This window comes from Marmota flaviventris, chromosome 3 (assembly GCF_047511675.1).
Source record: "Marmota flaviventris isolate mMarFla1 chromosome 3, mMarFla1.hap1, whole genome shotgun sequence".
NCBI classification, from domain to species: domain Eukaryota; kingdom Metazoa; phylum Chordata; class Mammalia; order Rodentia; family Sciuridae; genus Marmota; species Marmota flaviventris.
Genome location: NC_092500.1, coordinates 125541036 through 125564883, shown reverse-complemented (window position 1 = coordinate 125564883; position 23848 = coordinate 125541036). Strand labels below are relative to the sequence as shown.

Sequence of the window (23848 nt, the reverse complement as noted above, 5' to 3'; positions counted from 1 at the left end):
ATTTATTGATTCTTGATTTTAATTCTTGTGCTATAGGATTCTTATTAAGGAAATTGGGGCTTAATTCCACATGATGGAGATTAGGGCCTACTTTTTCTTCTATTAGATACAGAGTCTCTGGCTGTATTCCTAAGTCCTTGATCCATTTTGAGTTGAGTTTTCTGCATGGTGAGAAATAGGGGTTTATTTATTTTTTGTTGCATATGGATTTCCAGTTTTCCCAACACCATTTGTTGAAGAGGCTATCTTTTTCTCCCATGCATGTTCCTGACACCTTTGTCTAATATAAGATAATTGTATTTTTGTGGGTTAGTCTCTGTGTCCTCTATTCTGTATCATTGGTCTACCAGTCTGATTTGGTGCCAATACCATCCTGTTTTTCTTACTGTTGCTCTGTAGTATAGTTTAAGTTCTGGTATAGTGACGCCACCTGCTTCACTCTTCCTGCTAAGGATTGTTCTAGCTATTATGGGTCTCTTATATTTGAGATGAATTTCATGATTGCTTTTTCTATTTCTATGAGGAATGTCATTGGAATTTTGATCGGAATTGCATTAAATCTTTATAGTGCTTTTGGAAGTATGGTGATTTTGACAATATTAATTCTGCCTATCCAAGAGCAAGGTAGATCTTCCTATGTTCTAAAATCTACTTCGATTTTTTTCTTTGGGGTGCTATAATTTTCATTATATAGATCTTTCACCTCTTTCATTAAGTTGACTCCCAAGGTTTTTTTTGTTTTGTTTTGTTTTGTTTTGTTTTTGACGTTATTGAGAATGAGGTAGTTTTCCTCTCTGAAGATTTGTCACTTATATACAGAAATGCCTTTGATTTATGGGTATTGATTTTATATTCTCATACTTTGCTGAATTTGTTTACTAATTCTAGAAGTTTTCTGGTGGAACTTTTAGGATCTTCCATGTATAGGATCATATCATCAGAAAATAGTGCCAATTTGAGTTCTTCTTTTACTATGTGTATCCCTTTAATTTCTTTTGTCGAATTGCTCTTTCTAGTGTTTCAAAAACTATGTTGAATATAAGTGGTGAAAGAGGGCATCCCTGTCTTGTTCCAGTTTTTAGAGGGAATGTCTTCAATTTTTCTCCTTTTAGAATGATAGTGGCATAGAGATATTTTTCTGTTATCCCTAGGTTTTCTAGTGTTTTGAACATAAAGGGGTGCTATATTTTGTCAAATGCTTTTTTTGCATCTATTGAGATGATCATATGATTCTTATATTTGAGACTATTGATGTGATGGATTACATTTATTGATGTCTGTGTGTTGAACCAAACTTGCATCCCTAGGATGAATCCCACTTTATTGAGGTCCCCATCTTTCTTATATGTTTTTGTATTTGATTTGCTAGAATTTTATTGAGAATTTTTGCTTCTATGTTTATTAGAGATATTAGTCTGAAGTTTTCTTTCTTTGATGTGTCTTTGTCTGGTTTTGGAATCAGAGTAATGTTGGCCTCATAGAATGAGTTTCAAAGAGGTTCTTCTTTTTCTTTTTCCTGAAATAAATTGGAAAGTATTGGTATTAGTTCTTCTTTAAAGGTCTTGCAGAACTCAGCTGTGTATCTGACCGGTCCTGGGCTTTTCTTGGTTGGTAGATTTTGATGGTGTCTGCTATTTCATCACTTGAAATTGATCTGTTTAAATTGTGTATATCATTCTGATTCAATTTGGCAAATTATTTGACTCTAGAAATTTATTGATACCTTTGATATTTTTTATTTTATTGTAGAACAAGTTTTCAAAATAATTTCTATTTATCTTCTATATTTCTATAGTGTCTGCTGTGATATTTCCTTTATTGTCACATGTGTTAGTGACTTGAGTTTTTCCTCTTCTTCTCTTTGTTAGCATGGCTAAGGGTCTGTCAATTTTATTTATTTTTTAAAAGAACCAACTTTTTGTTCTGTCAATTTTTTCAATTGTTTCTTTTGTTTCAATTTCGTTGATTTCAGCTCTGATTTTAATTATTTCCTGTCTTCTGATGCTTTTGGTGCTGATTTGTTCTTTTTCTAGGGCTTTGAGATGCAGTGTTAAGTCATTTATTTGTTGACTTTTTCTTCTTTTAAGGAATATACTCCATGCAATTAACTTTCCTTTTAGAACTGCTTTCATAGTGTTCCAGAGATTTCAATGTTGTATCTGTACTCTCATTCCCCTGTAAAAACTTTTTAATCTCCTCCTGATGTCTTCTGTAACCCATCGTTCATTCAGTAGCATAATATTTATTCTCTAGATGATGGAATTGATTTTATTTCTTATTTTATTATTGATTTCTAATTTCATTTCATTATGATCTGATAGAATTCAGGGTAGAATCTCTACTTTTTTGTATTTGCTAAGAGTTACTTTGTGACTGGTATATGGTCTATTTTAGAGAAGGATCCATGTGCTGCTGACAAGAAAGTATATTCTCTTATTGAAGTTTGCAATATTCTATATATGTCAGTTAAGTCCAAGTTATTGAATGTATTTTTGAGTTCTATAGTTTCTTTTTTTAGCTTTTGTTTGATGATCTATCTATTGATGAAAGAGGTGTGTTAAAGTCACCCAAAATTATTGTGTTGTGCTCTATTTGACTCTTGAACTTGAGAAGAGTTTGTTTGATGAATGTAGATGCTCCATTGTTTGGAGCATATATTTACAATTGGTAAGTCTTGTTCCTGTATGTTTCCCTTGAGCAGTATGTAGTGTCCTTCTTTATCCTTTTTGATTGACTTTAGTTTGAAGTCTACTTTGTTTTATATGAGTGTGGAAAACCCTGCTTGCTTCCACAGTCCATGTGAGTGGTATAATTTTTCCTAACCATTCTGTGGATGTCTTTTCCTATTGGATGAGTCTCTTGGAGGATTTTTTTGTTTCTTTGTTTGTTTTTGGTTTTGTTTTGTTTTAATCTGCTAGTCTATGTCTTTTGATTGGCGAGTTTGGGCCATTAATATTCAGGGTTATTATTGAGACATGATTTGTATTCCCAGCCATTTTTGTTTATTTTTGTTATTTAATGTGACTGGGTTTCTCCTATGATTAGATTTTCTTTTAAAATCTGATTTTCATCATTTTTTTCATTTCCTCTTCTTGGAATATTTTGCTGAGGATGCTCTGTAGTGCAGGCTTTCTAGTTGTAAATTCTTTTAACTTTTGTTTATCATGGAATATTTTTATTTCATCATCAAATCTAAAGCTTAGTTTTGCTGAATATAAGATTTTTGGTTGGCATCCATTTTCTATCAGAGCTTGGTATATATTGTTCCATGGCTTTGAGGGTCTGGGTTGAAAAATCTGCTGAGATTTGAATTGGTCTCCCACTATATGTAATCTGATTCCTTTCTCTTGAGGCTTTTAAGATTCTAACCTTATTCTGTGTACTACACATTTTCATTATAATGTACTTTGTTGTAGATCTGCTGTAATTTTGTACATTTAGTGTCCTATAAGCCTCTTATATTTGGTTTTACAATTTATTCTTCATGCTTGGGAAATTTTCTGATATTATCTCATTGATGAGATTGTGCATTCCTTTGGTTTGAAACTCTGTGCCTTTCTCTATCCCAATAACTCTTAGATTTGGTCTTTTGATGCTGTCCCATAATTCTTGGATGTTCTGTTCATGGTTACTAACTTTCTTCACCATGTGATAAACTTTATTTTCCAGATTATATACTTTGTCTTCATTATCTGATGTTCTTTCTTTCAAGTGATCTAATCTATTGATCATGCTTTCTATTGAGCTTTTTGTTTTGATTTATTATATCCTTCATTTCAAGGATTTTTTTTCTGTATCTCTATTTCTCTCTTAAAGTAATAATTTGCTACCTGTATTTGCTCTCTTATCTCATTGTTGGAGTAATCGATTTTTGCCTGTATTTGCTAATTTAGGTCATTCTTTAATTCAGAGATCATTTAATTATGAACCTTCTGAACTCATTCTTTGACATCCTATCAACTTTGCTGTCCATGGGTTCTGTTATTATAGTGTCATGGTTTGTTTGGGGCACATTCCTCCCTTGTTTTTTCATGTTGTCTATCTGTCTTCCTTTCTTGCAGTGTGGATCTGAGAAATTACAGTTTCTTCCCTAGGTGTTTATAGTATCCATGCAGATTGTCTCTACCCCACCTTGATGTTGGGCTTCCAGACTCTGCTGGTGTCTCTCAATGGATGCTAATGCATTCTATATCTGGGACCTGTGGAAGTTGAAGTGGGTGGATCTAGGCCACTGGGCTTGACCTCCCTTGGTATTCTGCTGGTCAGAAGAGGCTGTCCTGTACCAAAGGTTAGGCTCTGGCGATGTCTGCCTCACTGAAGGAGTGGTGAACTGGACCTCCTGAGAGCCTGGATCCCATGTGGAGTGTGGTTCCCATGTTGGCTGGTGTGGGCGGTCTGGGCTGGCTCTTGGCTCCCCCAGTAGTCCACTTGTCAGATGGGTTGGCCTGCACCAGAGGCTAGGCCTCTCCAGGAAAGGGGTGGACCAAGTGTGCTGTGCACCTGGGCTCTGCAGAAGCCCATGTGGGTGAATCTGGGCCACTAGGCTTGGCATCCCTTCATAGTATGCTGGTCAGAACTGGCCATTCTGCACCAAAGGCTGGGCTCTGGCATTATCTGCCCCACTGGGGAAGGAGTGTACCAGGCCTACTGAGAGCCTGGAACCCACATGGGCTAGTGTGGTGGTCTCAGTCAGAGTTATTATTGAAAGGTTTTTACAAGTGTCTGCCATTTTTTTCTGGGAGAGTTTGAATAATCTATGGTCATGTATTTCTCCTTATTCATTTTGGAGTTTTGACAATTTACTGAATTGATAATGTTTAATTCTTTTTTCTTTCTCACTTGTTTATCTCCTCTTCTAGTGAGATTTGTTCTTTCCTATGCTGTCATGGCTAGGTTGTCTTGCTTCCTACTCTGTGTGTAGGATTGCTTCATTATCTTCTACAGTGCAGGATCAGTGGTTCAAAATTCCCTTCACTGATACTTATCTTCAAAAGACTTATTTTCCTTTAATTCTTAAGGATAACTTTTCTGAACATAGTCATGTAGGTGGCAACTATTTTCTCTCAAGGTCTGAAGTACATCATTCATTGCCCCCTGGCTTTTAGTGTTTCTGCTTATAAATCTGTTATGTTAGGGTCTTCTTAGTAAGCACCCTTCTCTTAATGATGTGCCTTGGGGTGTAGGTGTCCTGTAGAGTTGAGATTAATTCAAAGTGGACACTGAGATTAATTCAAAGTGGCTATTTCTCTGTGGCTTCTTGGGCTGGTTATATGGATTTTGAAACTCCAGGTATTATGTCAGAGTATAATATTTTTCTCTATATTTCTCATGCAAGTGGGGTCCTTCTGGTAGTTCAGGCATGCTGTTATAGACAGCACAGTGTGTAGGGCATTCTTTCTGTAGTTATTTTTCTATTATTATTTTTAGTGTTTGGTCTGAGAGGATATGGCAGCAACCTGTACTGAGGTCCTTCAAAGCATTTTTCCACAACATTTGAATTATTTCGCCCATGTTTTCTTAACCTGGAGATTGTCCAAGAGCTGGAGTTATGCCTACTTGTGGCAGCCTTATCTCCGCTGTGGATTTCACTCTTCCCTATTCATTAAGTTGAAATACCCACCAACAATTCAGCAGGACTAGGTCATGGCTTCAGTAAGGTAAAACTTCTCTAGATTGGTTGGAGTTATATCTCAGTGGCAAAGCACACACCCAATATGTTTGAGGTTCTCTGCTTGATCACCAACATAACTCAGCAAAAAGAAAACAAGAGTAGTAACCACAACATAACAATAAACTGGCTAGCCATGCTGGCACATGCCAATAATCTCAGCCATTCAGGAGGCTCAGGCAGAAGGATTGTGAGTTGAAAGCCATCCTCAGCAACTTAGCAAGGTTCTAAGCAACTCAGTGAGACATGTCTCAAAATACAAAAAAAAGAAGCCGGTACATGTCTGTAATCCCCGTGGCTTGGGGGACTGAGACAGGAGGATTTCGAGTTCAAAGCCAGCCTCAGCAATTTAACAAGGTGCTAAGCAACTCACTGAGACCCTGTCTCTAAATACAAAATAGGGCTGGGGATTTGGTTCAGTGGTTCAGTGCCTCTGAGTTTAATCCCCTGTACCAAACAACTCCCCCCAAAATAAAAAATTTTAAAAAAGGACTGGGCATGTGTCTCAGTGGTTAAGTTCCTATGAGTTCAATTCAAAGTACCAAATAAAATAAATAAATAAACTAGCTATAGAAATACAGTAATAACCAAATGCACTCAACAACAACAAAAACAGCTATAACAATTGATAAGGGGAAGAAGAAATATAGAATTAAAAAGAAAGTCAAAAATTAGTAAAAGGAAAATTAATTAAAAAATACTGAAGTTGGAAAATAAAAGAGAATGAAGAAGGGGAGTTAAAAGGAAGAAAAATATTTGTAACAAAAAAAGGGGGGAAACATTAATTAGGCAGGTGGCACTACCTGTAATCCTATGGGCTCTGGAGGCTGAGGCAGGAGGATTACAAGTACAGTGCCAGTTTGAGCAGCTTAGAGAGAACATGTCTCATAAATAAATAGGTAAATACATAAAATTATAAAAGACTGGGGATGTAGCTCAGTGGTTTAGTGCCTCTGGGTTCAATCACCAGTACAATAAAGAGAAAGGGAGGGTCAGTGAGAAAGAGGAAGAGAGAAAAAATCCATCTGAAGAATTAAAAACAAATCAATTAATAATAATAAAGAAAATATAATAAAGCATAAAGAAAAATATGTCAAAAATTCTTCGCAGCTAAAATATCTGCATTGAAGATACCTTTTCCACATCATCTAACATTTGAATCCAGCAGGTATGTGGGAGTCAGTAAACTGCAAAAGAAAACCAGTTGCAGTTCCTCTCTCTTCCCACCAAACATGCTGGGATTGAGGGCAATAGATTGGCTATACTGTGCTCCTTGTTTGATATCAAGGAGGCTAAAGGAGTCTTGACAAGACAGGCCATAATTTCCCTGCAGGGGTTTGACTGGAAACCTGAAGGCATGTCAAATGTCAAGTCAGCTTTTCCTTCAGTGGTCTGCAGACCCAACAGGTAGTCACACACTTGCCCCAGAGGCCTCTAGAAGGTGACCATTGAGGTGTGCCAAGGGTCCTAGCCATGGTGAATCCCTGGAAAGTCTGTGGAAAATAGTGTAATCCCTGAAATAGGCAACATGGCAATGCCATGAATTACCAGACATTGTCTCTGAGCTCTGACACCTGGTCCCTATGTGCAACCACATGTGCCTGGAATTGCTCTTCTTCACAGAGGGTTGGACCATATTCAATGTGACCTCCATCCCTCCCCTACAATTTGATGCTCTTAGCATGTTTGTGACAGGCACTCTTCCTATCTGAGACTGTAGAACACTAACTTATGCTGAATCACTGTGACAGGGTGGCCTAGGGACCTAAAATTGTGATTACTCCACATTGTCTAAACCCCAGAGGACTTTAGTCCCTAATAATGGCCACTTCTTAAGATAGTTCCTGGTTATATCACTCAGAGAGCTTGCTGAGCAATGTGATGAATTTTTTCTCTAAAGTTTGCTTGTTGTACAAAAGTACTCCCTCTCAGGGAAATGCCCCAAGTTTGATCGAAAGCTTGTAAGAACCATTTTCCCACAGGTAAGACGCCATCTGGGTTGTCTGCACTCTCCAATTTACATTATGCTTGCAGATTGCCTCCCTCGATTATGCAGCTGGAGATGAGGCTGTAAACTGCTTTGTACATTTCTCTGGGCTGCACTTCTTCTTTTCCCTGTATTTAGAGTTATCAAACACAGTTTAATAAGTAGTTCTTTGTAGTTCCTCTATTTCTCTTCTTAAAGTAAAATGGTCTGCCACAGCCATATGGAACCCATGACCTTATCCATGATCTGCAGACAACTTGGCTGTGGAGACACTGGGACTCTGGATTTCTTGGTTCCTCCCAGAGAACGTTCTAGACCCCACTGGGTAGATGGAATCCACTGTCAGGAAACTGATACCTCTCTCTGGCAGTGTCCTTCTGATCCCTGGAAACACCAATCTTGCTCTGCAAAGGAGGAAGCTCATATCACATGTAGAGGTGACCTACTGTCTATTTTTATGTGTTTGTCCTATGCCTGTAGGTTGTTGTCAGGAAAATTTTATATATTCAAATATAATGGATGAGTTGAAATAAATCTACAGAATGAATACTGGATAGAGCTTACTTTATCCAACTCTTGAAATCCTGTTTCAAAGGCAGATATAAGAAAATCTGCAGGCTGGGGATGTGGCTCAAGTGGTAACATGCTCCCCTGGCATGCGTGGGGAGCTGGGTTCGATCCTTAGCACCACATAAAAATAAAATAAAGATGTTGTGTCCACCGAAAACTGAAAAATAAATATTAAAAAATTATCTCTCTCTCTCTCTCTCTCTCTCTCTCTCTCTCTCTCTCTCTCTCTCTCATCATAAAAAAAAAGAAAATCTGCAATGATAGAAATTTATATGAAAAGTACCGGAGACTGAACTGAGCATATGGGAGCATCAAGTTAGGCTCTGATAAACATTCTTGGCAATTAGCTAATGCAGTCTCAGATTATATTAATTAATCTGTATTTCCTTAGTGAGAGAGTGAATGATTAGACCTCAGTAATACACATTGCTTACTGTGTGCTATCACTTTTTCCCCACCCCACCATACCACAAATAATGTGGCTTAATCGTCACAATCAACTGATGATAGGTATCGTGGTGATCATTTATTTCAGAGGAGGAAACTGAGGTTAGGAGTAAACACTTCATCTCCCTCCAACTTTCAAACCAGTGGGGAACAATTTGGGGAATCAAGTATATTGGACTCTTTACTCTGAAATCCATCTACACCAGACAGAATACCTCTCAGTTTATTTTGTTGATGGAAAGTAATCAAGTGACATGTAAGTAGAAAAGTAATTCCAGGCAGGAAGACAGACACAAGAAGAAAATACTGCCCCTGTCCTCATGGAGTTTGCACTCCAGCCCAACTACACAACCATGTATAAGGTGCTATGGAAATGTGTGATTTTGGAAAAAAGAGAAAAAAAAATTTTGAGAACTTAAGGAGCACTAGAGGTTCAATGAGAGAAGAAAGTAGAGGATTTATCAGTGTAAGTACTGACTTGGGAGGAGCATAGTGACCTTGAGATACCATGAGCAGAGGAGGAAGAGGGTGAGAAGAGTGATACATGATTACCTGGATGGGTAGGAAGAGCTCAAGGCCTCTTCAAAGCATGTCCCAAATAATAATCCTGTTGAAAAGATGTTTGTTAATCTTCCCCTCTGCCACATCATGGGGAACTGCTGTGAGATGAGGGGCCTGGTCTCCCCTTATTTTCTTCTTTGAAGTCACCTCCTCACAGTCCCAGTGATCTTGGTTGATATTACCTCCTCTGAGCCTTTATCCATATGCTACTGCAAACTAATGCCCACTTCATCCCTCTCCCAGAAAATGTTCCATGGGACCTATTGGAAATTGAAGCCTATCATCTTCTAATGTTTTTAAGACCTGTAATGTCCCCTTAATTTTCTTGTTCTGATAAAAACCTGGCTGTCCTCTGAGAACAATGAAGTTCCTGTCATTTGGAGGCTCTGTGCTTCCTTTTCAACATGCTTTTTATTTCTATGTCAAATCTTAGAATTAAGTTTGTAATTATCCACGCTATTCTTAGAATATTTCTGCTGTGCCCTGTAATTTTTAATGAATTCTTTTCTTTTTCTCCATGTCCAACAGTTTGATTTTGCCCATGAGGTGGTACCTGCCAGCACTTTTGGTGTCACTCTCCAGCTTGGTCATTCCCCTCATCCAGGAAGTCTGAAGTACTAGGCTCCTCAGGCTCCTCTGTCTCCTGTTCCCGGTGCTTCCAGGAACCTTGCACACAACTGAGATAACATCCTGGCCTCTCAATTATTGGCTTTCTCCCTTTGAAGCACTCCACTTACATTGCATCTCCCTGTATGGCCACACTATTGACCATCACTAACTGTCCAGGTTGAGATCTTGATTGCATTGTTCCCTCTCTGACTATTGCTTCTTTTCCTTATGGCACATATTCTTGATTCTCCTTTTCCAGATATTTCATCCTCATGCATATTACAAACATTTTCCTTTATCAGTTTCCCAGGTTTCCACTCTCCTCATGATTGCACATGTTCTTCTTACCCTGATTAGACAACATGATGCTCCATTATAATCCTTCCCCTTCAAGTACTCTCAATTCCCTAGTCTCTTCTTTATCTGTCAATGACAAGAATGGTTGTTTTAACTACCTAACTCATGTTTTAACTACATCACTCCATGCCCTCCTTGCCTGCCTGTACTGGACTAGGCAAGGACTGCTGAATCATGGACAAGTACTGTATCTTGTTATAATATGAAATTATCCTGCTATTCTCTTTGAATTTGAATCCAACCTCTGATGGACCATCCACACTGGCCCATATTCCAGTTTGCTTCTCTCACATGTGCTTTTGCCCTTTCTATAACATGTTATTTTACAAATTCTCAGATCTCCTGCATGCTGATATTTTAACTCCACCATATACTTAAATGATGATCTTGCCTCAAACATCCCTGGAAAATAGAAGCCTTCAGCTGCCTACTTTGTTTTCTCCTCATATAGTCACTTTACCCTATTGGTCTTATTTTGTCTTACAGATTTTCAATTTCTCTTTGCCTATCATTTTTTTTCTGGACAGCTTGAATAATCTATAGTCACATCTTTCTCCCTTATTCATCTTGGAGTTTTGTCAATTTACTGAATTGATAATGTTTGATTCTTTCCTCCTTCTCACTTGTTTATCTGCTCTTCTAGTGAGATTTGTTCTTTTCTATGCTCTCAAGGCTAGATTGTCTTGCTTCCTACTCTGTATGTAGGATTGCTCCACTATCTTCTACAGTGTATGTTCAGTGATTCAAATTTCCTTTAACTGATACTTATCTTCAAAAGACTTATTTTTCTTTGATTCTAAAAGATAACTTCGCTGAACATAGTCATGTAGTTCGAAGTTGTTTTCTTTCAAGGTCTTAAGGACATCACTCCACGCCCTCCTGGCCTTTATTGTTTCTGTTTAGAAATCTGTTATGTGAAGATATTCTTAGTAAGCACCTTTCTCTTAATGATATGCCTTGAGGTGTAGGTGTCTTGTAGTGTTGATATTAATTCAAAGTGGACATTGTAGGTTGTTTCTCTGTGGCTTATTTGTCTGGTAATAATGGGTTTTGAAACTCCAGGTATTTTTTGTGTGTGTGTCAGAGCACATCTTTCTCTATAGTTCTCATACAAATGAGGCCCTTCTGGTAATTCAGGTGTGTTGTTATGGACAGCACAATGTATAGGGCATTCTTCCTGTGGTATTATTTTTTAGTATTTGGTCTGAGAGGTATGGAAGCAACCTGTACTTAGGTCCTTCAAGGCACTTTTTCCACAACATTTGAATTATTTATTTCTGGAGAAATAATTAATAATTAAGGTGGAGATTGTCCAGGAGCAGGAATTATGCCTATTTGTGGCTGGCTCTTCAAATGTGGATTTGTTTCTTCCCTTTACATTAAGTTGAAATATCCTCTAATACTTCACCAGGACTAGGCCACAGCTTCATTAAGGTGAAATTTCCCTATATTAGCTAGAGTTAGGGGTGTGCCAAGTGTTCTAGCCATGGTGAATCCCTGAAAAGCCTGTGGGAAATAGTGTAATCCCTGGAGAGGTGACATGGGGAAGCTGTGAATTGCCAGATGTTGTCGCTTAGCTCTCAGACCAGGTCCCTATGTGCAACCACATGTGCCTGGAATTGTTCTTCTAAATAGAGGGTTGAACCACTTACCAATGAGACCTCCATCCCTCCTCTGTAATTCAATGCTTTCAGCATGTTTGTGACAGGCACTCTTCCTATCTGAGACTGTAGAACATTAACTTCCACCCAATCACTGTGGCAGGGTGGCCCAGGGACCTAAAATTGTGATTACCACATATTGTCTAAATCTCAGAGCAGTTAAGTTCCTAACAATGACCACTTCTTAAGATAGCTCCTGGTTATATCACTCTGAGAGCTTGCTGGGCAATGTGGTGAATTTTTTCTCTAAAGCTTGCTTGTTGTACAAGAGTACTCCCTCTCAGAACAATGCCCCAGATTTGATCTAAAGCTTGTAAGAACCATGTGTTTCTCCCACAGGTAAGACACCATCTGGGTTGTCTCCATTCTCCAGCTTACTTCATATTTGCAAGTTGCCTCCCTCACCCAGGCAGCTGGAGATGAAGTTGTAAATTGCTTTGTACGTTCCTTGGCTGCCTTTCTGCTTCTCCTTGTAGTTTAAATGTATCATGACTTCTTTATTAGCTCCTTTCTTTCTCTCCTCAAACCTTTTTCACTCAAAGTCACAGCAAAGGTACCTCTTTTCTGCTACTTACTTCCTTGCCCAAAACTCCTATTTTTGCACAATAACAACTCCTGAAAAGAATTCCAAGCATAGATTTGTTTTGTTTGGAGGGGGGAAGTAACTTTCTATGGGTGTTGAGCAATGTCAATATCTGACATCATCTTTTTTGAGAAGTTGCTCAACCTACCTAAAGTAAGTCAAGTTTTGGCATTACATATCCAATCTGAGCTCTGAAGCCTAGAATCATTAGTGCAATATTTGGAGGCAAAAATGGTCCATCCATTTTCCAGTCTTAATGACCATATGGTTATGATTTCTCCTGGATTCATGGCTGTCACCTGAAGTTTCTGATAATCTCATCCCAGTTTCTTACTCTCCCTACTGTGTTCTTATCCTTCCGTATATTAGGCCATTAGCACTCAAGTGTGTGCGCTCTATAAGAACCAGATGGTGGCCCCATTGACCTTTAGAAATCATTCAGAAAAAGACTTTTAACTACTCAGGATAGGAAATGTAACATTTCTAGAATTGTGTTACCAGATCCTATGGAGAACTCTGCAAATAATAAGTTTAACTCTGATAGCAGCTACATAATAATTTGTACCTAGACATCTAACTATATTATACTGTGTTTAATCTCTTTTCTTATTTTTTACATAATTGATTCTTCTACTCATTTTGGTAGGAATTGAAACTTAGCTGCTGCCCTGGTGTAAATGACTCCATGTGTTACACAGCAAGCTCTGCAATCTGAAAGTGGATTCCGCCAACTGATTTGTTGAGGGTGGAATAGCATAGGACAAGAAAATCCTCCTCTTTTGCTTTGTAAATACAACCATTGACATAATTGTTTTCTCCTCAGAGACCCCACAGCTCCGCCTGGTGGACAGTGGCAGTCGCTGTGCAGGCAGAGTGGAGATCCTTCACCAACATTCCTGGGGCACTGTCTGTGATGAGAGATGGGACCTGAGAGATGCCCATGTGGTGTGCAGACAAATTGGCTGTGGAGTTGCCATTGATGCCATGCACCATGCACAATTTGGGGAAGGATCAGGGCCCATCTGGCTGAGCCAGCTGCAGTGCACAGGAGAGGAGGACCAAGTGTGGAAGTGCCCATCTCATGGCTGGGGGCAGCACGACTGTGCACACAGTGAGGATGCAAGTGTCATCTGCTCAGGTAGGGTCTGAACATTCTCCACAGCATAAGAGAATGGAAAGGACCAAAAGTGTTTATCTGATCTTGGGGAAATAAGAGACAGATGAGCCATGGAGGATTAAGAGGTCCCCATGAATGCTGGTTACTCAAAACAGCAGTATATGATGGGCTTTATTTAATTCTTTCTTGTAAATCTCAGGTAGTGTCTTTTTTCTTCTCGGCAGTCATACTTGACGAGATAAGGTTTCTTTATAGAATTATTCCACATAAAATCATCTTCATAATTCTGGTTCTATGATTTACTATTTGTATGGTTACCTATAAATTACCATGCATATAATCTTTTCAAAAGACAGACAAGAATGGGGCTCACTTTTTTTCAGTTGAATTAAGTGTTTATATATATATAGCCAGAAACAGTTTTGCACTGGGTTAGTAGGTGTATGGGCACAGGGATGGGATTAAACACATCACAGGGGAATTATGGATTACTGCAAACTTGCAATTCTTCTTTCCAGATTTAGACATCAGAATTATCAACTCATTGGTAGGAAGGGCCAGAGAACTATGAAATGTTCTGAGTCACAGATATCCCTTCCATCATCACTACAATAGATTCTTTCTACATTTCTTTTTCAAAGCAATAAACTTATACTTGGGATATGGATTTAACTCTGTGCTGGCAGATTAATGTTAGATGTAATAAAATATTAATGCATATGTATTATAGTAAGATGTTATATAGTTTAGGACTAGAACCGGGATGGTTGTTCAATGATCTCCCACAAATGCACCATATTAATTGTTATTCACACACCAAACTGGCTTCATAAGAGACAATAACCTAGATGAGTGCCTGCTTTTACTACAATAAAAAGAAAAGACACATTGAAGAAGGAAGAAAGATAAGACTTGCCCATTTCCCAACCTCAAGCAGCCCAACATGAAGGGAAATGCATTCTTGGGAAATGGAAAGGGAATTAAACCCAGACCTTACTCTTGAAACCCAGGATTAGGCCTGCCATAGTGAAACTTGGTGCCTGACAGAGCCCAACAATACTGTCCCCTTGCCAGTAACCTTACACTGAGACTCTGGAACTGTGTTCAGTTGGGCAGCAAAGAGACTGTCTCCACCACAACTATTCCAACCTCTAGCAGAATCAGAGAAAGCAAGACTCCTTAGAGGACCAGGCAGAGTGTTGGCATAGGAGTTTGTCTTGAAGTTCAGTCCAGGCCCACCATGATCATACCCAGCACCAAGTAAGAATTAGAGGTCTCAAATGTAGAAGGGGAGATAACAAAGCAACCTCTGTGCTGGTGGGACAGAGTCAAGAAGAGCCTGCAGCACCTGTGGCTGGTTGCAAGAATTTGGAGACTTGAGTCCACCTCAGCAGTAGGCAGCTCATAGTATTTAGTTTCTTTGTCCCTCCCAAGTCCTTGGCAGGCTGTGGCTTTAGGATGTGACAACAGACAAATGGACATTTGCAGCATTGGTGGTCACCTACCTCATTCCTCCTCAACCCCCAGCAGCGTAACATGGAGAGAGTTGAGTGTTTGCATGACAGTGAAAAGTTAGTTGAGCAGTTGTGACTGGGAGCCTCAGATTCTTATCAATATAAATTATAATACAGCTCTCAAAGATGAAAGATAAAGACTCTCAGACATCAAGAGAGAAAAAAAGAAATAACATATATAAGCAGTTCCAATTCACCTGATGGCAGACTTCTCAGCAGTAAACATATAGGTCAGAAGTGAGTGCCATGAGATTTTCATAAATCTGAAGAAAATCCTGCAAATCAAGAATATTGAATCCAGAAATTCTATCCTTCAGAAATAAGGGAGGTACAAAGACATTATCAAACATCCAGTGCCCACAAATTACCATATGATACAGCAATCCCAATGCTCAGCATATGTCCAAAGGAAGTGAAATCACCATGTTAAAGAGACATCTGGACTCCCATGTTTCTGGCAGCACTATTCATAGTAGCTAAGAAATGGAAATAATCTAAATGCCCATTAGCTGATAAATGGACAAATAAATGAAATACAATGGGATACTATTTAGCCATAAAAAGTGAATTAATCTTTTCATTTGACATAACATGCATGGGAATTTTCTGAAGAATACAGAAGAAGCTTACAGGATCTGGGGGATAGCCTTCAAAGATTGACAAAGAGCACATAAGAATTACCTTTGCTATACTTAAGACCCTGGTGTAGGAAGGGCAACCTGTGTACATTGTGTGAATTCAGTACACTCCTCAGTACATTCCTCATTTCAGGAGGAAAATGATTTGCAAGAGTGACTCAAAGCTGAGGTATTGAGAAGATTGGAATAGAGGAAGAAAAGGTCTATTGGATGATACTCTCAGAAGAAACCTGAAAAAGGCTCAGAGGAACAATGTGTCTATGGAGCAAAAGATCAGACAAGGATATAAATGGATGCAATTTTTAATTTACTCAAGTGAGAATGATTCATATAAATCAATAGTTTTCTGCAGATGCAATTTTTATTCCTTTTTCACCCAGTGACTCACAAACATCAAATGGCTTAAAACTGGGTTTTTCCCCACTGGATGTAAAGCTCTACAAAGATGATGACATTATTTTCTTTAAATATACAAACACAGCACCTAGAAACACATCTGGAAAGTGACAAATTCTGAAAACATGCTAGTGTTGTGAATAACAAAACAGGAAAGCAGACTCTTAATATTGTCTTTGTACACCTTTCTCCTATATCAGGCCTAAGAGGAAAGTTCAGATTGTGTCTCCTTTGAAGACCTCTCTGCTGAATTTTTATCCTTTCCCATTGGAGGCATTTTTACCCACACTGGGTAAATTCCATTTTGATGACTTACTTTGAAAAGAAAAATTATTGAACATGTTATTTTTCAGAGAAAGGATTCCCTTCTTCAGGACATCAACCTACAATTACATTACAATTGCATATCTGTAGTCAGATTTTGCCCCAAAGTTCGGAATAAATATTCAAAATCACTTCCTGATCAACTTCAATAGATGTCTAATGGCTTCTTCCAATTCTGCTTATTAGAAACAGAATGATCCCTTGAAACAAAACAAAAAGGCAAATAAGCATCTTCAAACATCTTGACAACTTCTGATCCTACTTCTTATTGGGGGTGGAGAGGTACTAGAGATTGAACTCACGGGCACTCAATCACTGAGCCACATCCCCAGCCCTTTTTGTATTTTATTTAGAAAGAAACAGACTGACCAATTAGTAGCTTAGCACCTTGCCATTACTAAGGCTGCTTTGAACTTGAGATCCTCCTGGCTCAGCCTCCAGAGACACTGGGATTATAGGCATACACCACCTTGCCCAGCTTATCTTACTTCTAAATTCTCTGTTTTATTTAATGGGAAGGGTGGTGCAAAGAAGCCAGATTATCTTAGTCACCATAACCTACTTTCCATCTCTGTCTCACACTATTTAGTGGGATATTTTCTCATCTCTAAGTGGGAAATTAATATAAATTGTCATTTTTGATACATTTTGAATTTTTCCATTTTTTAAAAAATGTTAACTTAGTTGTAATGATTATTTGTGAACTGAAAGTTTCTGAGGATAAAAGAGTGAAAAGTTAATCCTACTCTTTTTCTACAGTGAGTTCAAATTCAGGGGATAGGGCTTATTAAAAAGGAGGTAGACTGACACATACAGAGACAGACAAACACACAGGTATATTGTAATACATAGAATAATATGTTCATATTATATACAATATATATATATATATATATATATATATATATATATGTCATATATATATATATATATATTTGACAGCTATATACAAATATATATATATATATATATATATATATATATATATATATATATATATATTTCACAGCTTTCCTGAGACATGTAGCTCCCAATTCCAAACCATTGTAACGGTTATGTTCTTCCACAGGATTTGTGCGTTTGGATGGAGGAGGTGGACCTTGCTCTGGGCGAGTGGAAGTGAATTCTGGAGGAGGATGGACTCCAGTACCTTATGGGAATTTCACATTGCCCACTGCCCAGGTCATCTGTGCAGAGCTGGGGTGTGGCAAGGCAGCATCTTTTCTCTTGGACCTGCCCCTCAGAGTGGCCAGTGAACTGGTCTGGGCTGAAGAGTTCCAGTGTAAGGGATGGGAGCCTGAGCTCTGGTTCTGCCCCAGAGTGCCCTGTCCTGCAGGCAGCTGCCCCCACAGAGGGGTTGTGCAAGTTGTCTGCTCAGGTGAGACCCACATCAGGACTTTAACCTTTTTGCACACTCTGATGTGGTAACAAACGTGAGATGTTACTGAAATCCTGTCTTCTCCTGCCAGAGTACACAGAAGTCAGGCTCATGAAAAATGGCAGCTCTCAGTGTGAGGGTCAAGTGGAGATGAAGACCTCTGGAGGCTGGAGAACACTCTGTGCCTCCCACTGGAATATGGCCAATGCCAATGTTGTTTGCCGTCAGCTGGGCTGTGGAGTCGCCATCTCCACCCCAAAGGGAGAGTACTTTGTAGAAGGAGGAGATGAGATCTGGAGAGACCGATTCCACTGCTCAGGATCTGAGTCCTTCCTGTGGAATTGCCCTGTGACTGCCCTGGGTGTTCCTGCCTGTGCCCATGGAAACACAGCCTCTGTGGTCTGCTCAGGTAAGAAAGGTCAGTGCTGACTGGTACTTGAGTGACATGTCTCTAAGTTCAGACAGCATGGAGAGCAGAATAGAAATAAGAGACATTCCTTTGTGTAATATGATTCTTCTTGGTGATCATTCATTTGTCAGACCCTGTCAAATGTTATTCAGAGGAATTTTTTTGATTGACAAAGGCTAAAAGTTTATTATTACCTATATAATTTAAGCACACAGAAAAACAGAGTAAGATAAGGAACACACATTTTGTTCTGCAAAGTTATCTCAAATCTTAAACTTTTACTACCACATTTGCTTCAAACACTTTTATTATTATTTTTATTTTTCTTACTAACTCTACATTATAGTAGAATGTATTTTGATGTATTATACATATCTGGAGTATAAATTCTCATTCCTCTCTGTTGCAAGGGGGCAAAATTGTGACATATGCAGTCGAGGGGAGAAATAAAAAATGTTCACGTGCTTCTGCCCCTTTCAATGCTTTATTCACTAAAAGTACTCAATACAATTTCACTCTATAGGTTCTTAATCAAGCAAACAACAATACTTAATGCTAGGCACTACAATAGACATAATCAATGCACAGCAAACTATTCTAGATTAATTCTAAGCACTGCAAAACACACCTAATCATGATAGGCTAATGAGAGACATTTCCTCTGCATGCTAAGTCAAAATGTCTTAAGCCTTAGGCTTTATGTCCAGTAGATGCACACTCACTCAGACCACGATGACCAGGTCCAGAACCAAGGCAGGCTTTTCCTGGATTGGAGTGGACGACCGGTTGAGGAGAGGGTTGTAGGGAGAAGTTGCGGCTCTCACCAAGGTCCAGAAAAGGCGGTAGAGTTTGAGAGCAGAGAGGTCACACAGAGGCTCAGGAAATGATGACAAGTGATGGAATGTCAGATCCTCATCAGGCTCTCCAGCTGGAGTGCATTCTTGTTTCAGTTGGCTGAATTCCTATTCATTTGCTCTATTATTTATACTAAAATTTGGGGGGGGGGTGACCCCCCTTTCAGTCTTTATCAGCTACCACCAGTTTTCTCAGTCACATAATTTACTCTGGGGTCAGAAACATCTGGTCTGATGGTCTCCACCCTGATCTTCTCACCTTCCCCTCTTATCAGGGGAGGACAGCCTGCCAGGGGCTTCACTCTGTTTATCAGGGTGAGAGGAAGTAACTTGTTTGAGGCCGTACTGGAGGGATCTGTGGGTGTTGCCTGGTGAAACTGCAGGTTTCAAACTGGAGTTTTTAAAATGGAGTTGCTTAGGCTCAGGCCTAAGGCCATCCTAACACTCTGATTGTACATGGTGTAGAGTTACACCAGTCATGTAATCATAAATGCACATAGGGTGATAATGTCTGATTCACTCTACTATCCTTACTACCCTTATATAAGTTCCCCTCCTTTCACTCTCCTCTGTATAATCCAAAGTAACTCTATTCTTTCCTAGCTCCCACACACTTTATTGTGAATTAGCACCTGCATATCAGAGAAAACATTTAGCCTTTGTTTTTTGGTGATTGGCTTATTTCACTTAGCATGATAATCACCCATTCAATCATTTACTGCCAAATGGCATAATTTCATTCTTCTTTATGGTTGAGTAATATTCCAATGTATATATATATACCATATTTTATATAGTATATATAGTATAAAGACATCTATGTTGGTTCCATAGCTTAGCTATTGTCAGTTGAGCTGCTATGAATTTTGATGTGTTGTGTAGCTACAGCATACTGATTTTTAGTCCTTCAGGTATATGCTCTGCAGTGGGAAAACTGAGTCAAATTGTGGTTTCATTCTAAATTTTCTGAGGAATCTCTATACCACTTTGCATAAGCACATTGTATGAGTATACTTTTCCCCATATACTTGCCAAAATTAATTGTGTGTTACTTGTATTCTTGATAATTGCCATTACACCTGAAGTGATATGAAATCTCAGTGTAATTTTAATTTGCATGTCTCTAACTACTAGAGATGTTGAATTCTTTTTGTATATTTGTTGACCAATTGTATTTTTTATTTTGTGAAATGTCTGTTCAGTACCTTAGCCCATTTATCTATTGTGTTATTTGGTGAGGGTGTGTTAAATTTCTGAGATCTTTATCTATCCTGGAGATTAATGCAGGTGACAATGATTTTCTCCTAATCTGCAGGCTCTCTCTTCATATTTTTAATTGTTTCCTTGCTGAGAAGAAGCATTTTAGTTTGAATCTATCCCACTTGTGGTTTCTTGATTTTACTTCTTGAACTTTAGAAGTCTTGTTAAGGAAATAGTTTCGAAGCTGACATGGTGGAGATTTGGGCCTACTTTTACTTCTATTAGACATAGGATTTAAGGTCTCAAGCCTAAGTCCTTGATCCACTTTGAGTTGAGTTTTGTGCAGGGTGAGAGATTTGGGCTCCATTATATTTTGCTACATATGAATTTCCAGTTTTCCCAACACCATTTTTGAAGAGGCTATCTTTTTTCCAGTGTATATTTTTGGACCTTGGTCTAGTATGAGCTAACTGCATTTATGTGGGTTTGTCTCTGTGTCTTCTACTCTGTATCATTGGTCTACCTGTCTGTTTTGGTGCCAAAACCAAGATGCTCTTTGTAACTATAGCTCTGTAGTATAATTTAAGGTCTGGTATTTTGATGGCTCCCACTTTACTTTTATTGCTAAGGATTGCTTTGACTCTTCTGGGTCTATTATTTTTCCAAATGAATTTCATGACTGATTTTTCTATTTCAATGAAGAATTCCATTGGAATTTTAAGTGGTAGTTGCATTAAATCTGTATAGAGCAATTGAGAGTATGGCCATTTTGGCAATGTTAATTCTGCTATCCATAAACATGGAAGATCTTTCCATGTTCTAAATTGTTTTTTAATTTCTTTCTATAATGATCTGTAGTTTTCATTGTAGAGGTCTTTCATCTCTTTTGTTATATAGATTCCCAAATATTTTAAATTTTGAGGCCATTATGAATGGCATAGTTTTCCTAATTTCTTTTGATGTATTCACCACTGATGTATAGGAACATAATTGATTTATGGGTGTTAATTTTATATCCTGCTACTTTGCAGAAATAATTTATTAGTTCTGGAAGTTTTCTGGTGGAATTTTTTGGATCTTATAAATATAGGTCATGTCATCAGCAAATAGGGATAGTTTGTGTTCTTTCCTTCCTATTTGTATCAATTCAATTTCTTTTTTCTGTCTTATTGCCCTGGCTAGAATTCTAAGGACAATGTTGAATATAAGTGGTGAAAGAGGGCATTCTTGTCTTGTTCCAGTTCTTTGAGGGAATGCTTTCAGTATTTCCCCATTTAGTATAATGTTGGCCTTGGATTTAACATATAGAACTTTTTCAATGTTGAGGATGTTCCTACTATCCCTAATTTTTCTAGTGTTTTGAACATGAAACCATGTGTGTTTTGTTAAGTGCTTTTTCTGCATCTGTTGAGATGATCATATAATACTTGTCTTTATGTCTATCAATGTGATGAATTATATTTATTGATTACATATGTTGAATGAAACTTGCATCCCTGGGATGAACCCCACTTGATCATGGTGCACTAATTTTAATATTTTTGTATGAGATTTGCCAGACTTTTAATGAGAATTTTTGTATCCATGTTCATCAGGGATATTGATCTGAAGTTTTCTTTCCTTAATGTGTCTTTATCTGTTTTTGGCATCAGTGTGATAGTAGCTTTATAGAATGAGTTTGGAAGGATTCCCTTCTTTTCTATTTCATGGAATAATTTGAGGACTATTGGTGTTTACTGTATTCTAAACTGATATTCATTTTCTTTCAAGGTCTTGTAGCACATGGCTGAGAATCTATCTGGTCCTGGGCTTTTCTTGATTTGGGGGCTATTCATGGTGACTTCTATTTCAGTGCTTGAAATTGATCTGTTAAAATTGTGTATGTCATCCTGATTCAGTTTGGATAGGTCATATGTCTCTAGCAATTTTTAAGTGTCTTCAAGATTTTCTATTTTTTTGAGTATAAATTTTCCAAATGCTTTCTGATTATCACTGTATTCCAGTGATATTTCTTTTTCAACACAAATTTTAGTAATTTTTGTTTTCTCTCTCTTTGTCTTAGTTGCTAAAGGTTTATCATTATGTTGATTTTTGCAAAGAACCAACTTTTCATTTTTGTGAATTTTTGAATTATTTATTTTGCTTCCATTTTATTGATTTCAGCTCTAATTTTTATTTTTTCCTGTCTTCTACTGAATTTGGTGTTGATTTATTTTTCTTTTTCTAGGCTTTGAGATTTAATGTTAGGTTACTTATTTTTTTTACTTTATATTCTTTTACTGAATGAGTTCAATACAATGAAATTTCCTCTTAGTACTGCCTTCATAGTGTCCCAGAGATTTTGATATGCTGTGATATTATTTTCATTTCCCCTAAGTATTTTTTTGTTTAATCCTTGATTTCTTCTGCTATCAATTGGTCATTCAGTAGTGCATTATTTAATCTTCTGATGTTAAAGTAGCTTCTCTTTTTTAAATTATATCATTGATTTCTAATTTCATTCTATTATGACTAGATAGAAAGCAAGGAATTATCTCTAATTTTTTGTATTTTCTAAGAGTTGCTTTATGGCATAAAATATGGTCTATTTTAGAGAATTATTAATGTGCTGCTAAGAAGACAGTGTCTCCAATCATTGATGGATGAAATACTCTATATCTGCCTTTAAAGTCTAAATTATTGATTACATTATTTAGTTCTATGGTTTCTTTAGGTTTTCTTTGGAGGATCTATCCAGTAGTGATAGAGGAATGTTAAATTCACTCAGTATTATTCTATTGTGATCTATTTCTTTTTTGAAGTTGAGAAGAATTTGTTTCATGTGAATACATTCTGCCTTTTTTGAGGCATAAATATTTATAACTGCAATGTCTTGCATATGTATCATTCCCTTAAGCAGTATGAAATGTCTTTCTTTGTGCCTTCTGATTGGGTTTGACTTGAAGTTCACTTTACCTGATATGAGGACAGAAATCCCTACTTGTTTACATGATATAATTTTTCCCATCTTTTCACTTTTGGTCTGTGAATGTCTTTGCGTGAGTGGTGAGTCTCTTGGAGAAGGCATATTGTTGGGTTGTGTTATTTTAATCCAATATGCCAGTCTATGTATGTTTAAATATATTATTGAGATATGATTTGTATTCCCAGTCATATTGTTTTATTTCTGGACTTTAATTTGATTTAGTTTATCCCCTTCTCCCTTTGCTGATTTTCACTTTTATTTTTCATTTTTTTCTTCCTGGAATATTTTTCTGAGAATGTCCTGTAGTGGAGGATTTTTAGTCGTGATTTTTTTAAAATTTTGTTTATCATGGAAGGTTTTGTTTTCATCTTCAAATATGAAGCTTAATTTTGTTGGGTATTGTATTCTCGGTTGACATCCTTTTTCTGTGAAGGCTTGATGTATATTATTCCAAGACCTCCTAGATTTTGGGTCTGGTTTGAGAAATCAACTGAGATGCAAATTGGTTTTCCTCTAATTGTAATATGACATTTGTTTCTAGCAGCCTTAAAAATTCTATGCTTATTCTGTAAGTTAGGTATTTGAAAGAATGAAAGCAAGAAAGAAAGAG

At 37.7% G+C, this 23848-nt stretch overlaps 1 protein-coding gene across 1 annotated transcript in view; it reads left to right on the top strand.

The window, feature by feature from the left end:
• LOC114104931 (uncharacterized) overlaps positions 1 to 23848 on the top strand; it is a 343694-nt gene that overhangs the window by 69911 nt on the left and 249935 nt on the right. The window contains exons 14-16 of the mRNA XM_071610374.1: positions 13267 to 13581; positions 17502 to 17810; positions 17902 to 18228. Coding sequence (XP_071466475.1) covers positions 13267 to 13581; positions 17502 to 17810; positions 17902 to 18228 — 951 coding nt within the window. The remainder of the gene's footprint in view (positions 1 to 13266; positions 13582 to 17501; positions 17811 to 17901; positions 18229 to 23848) is intronic.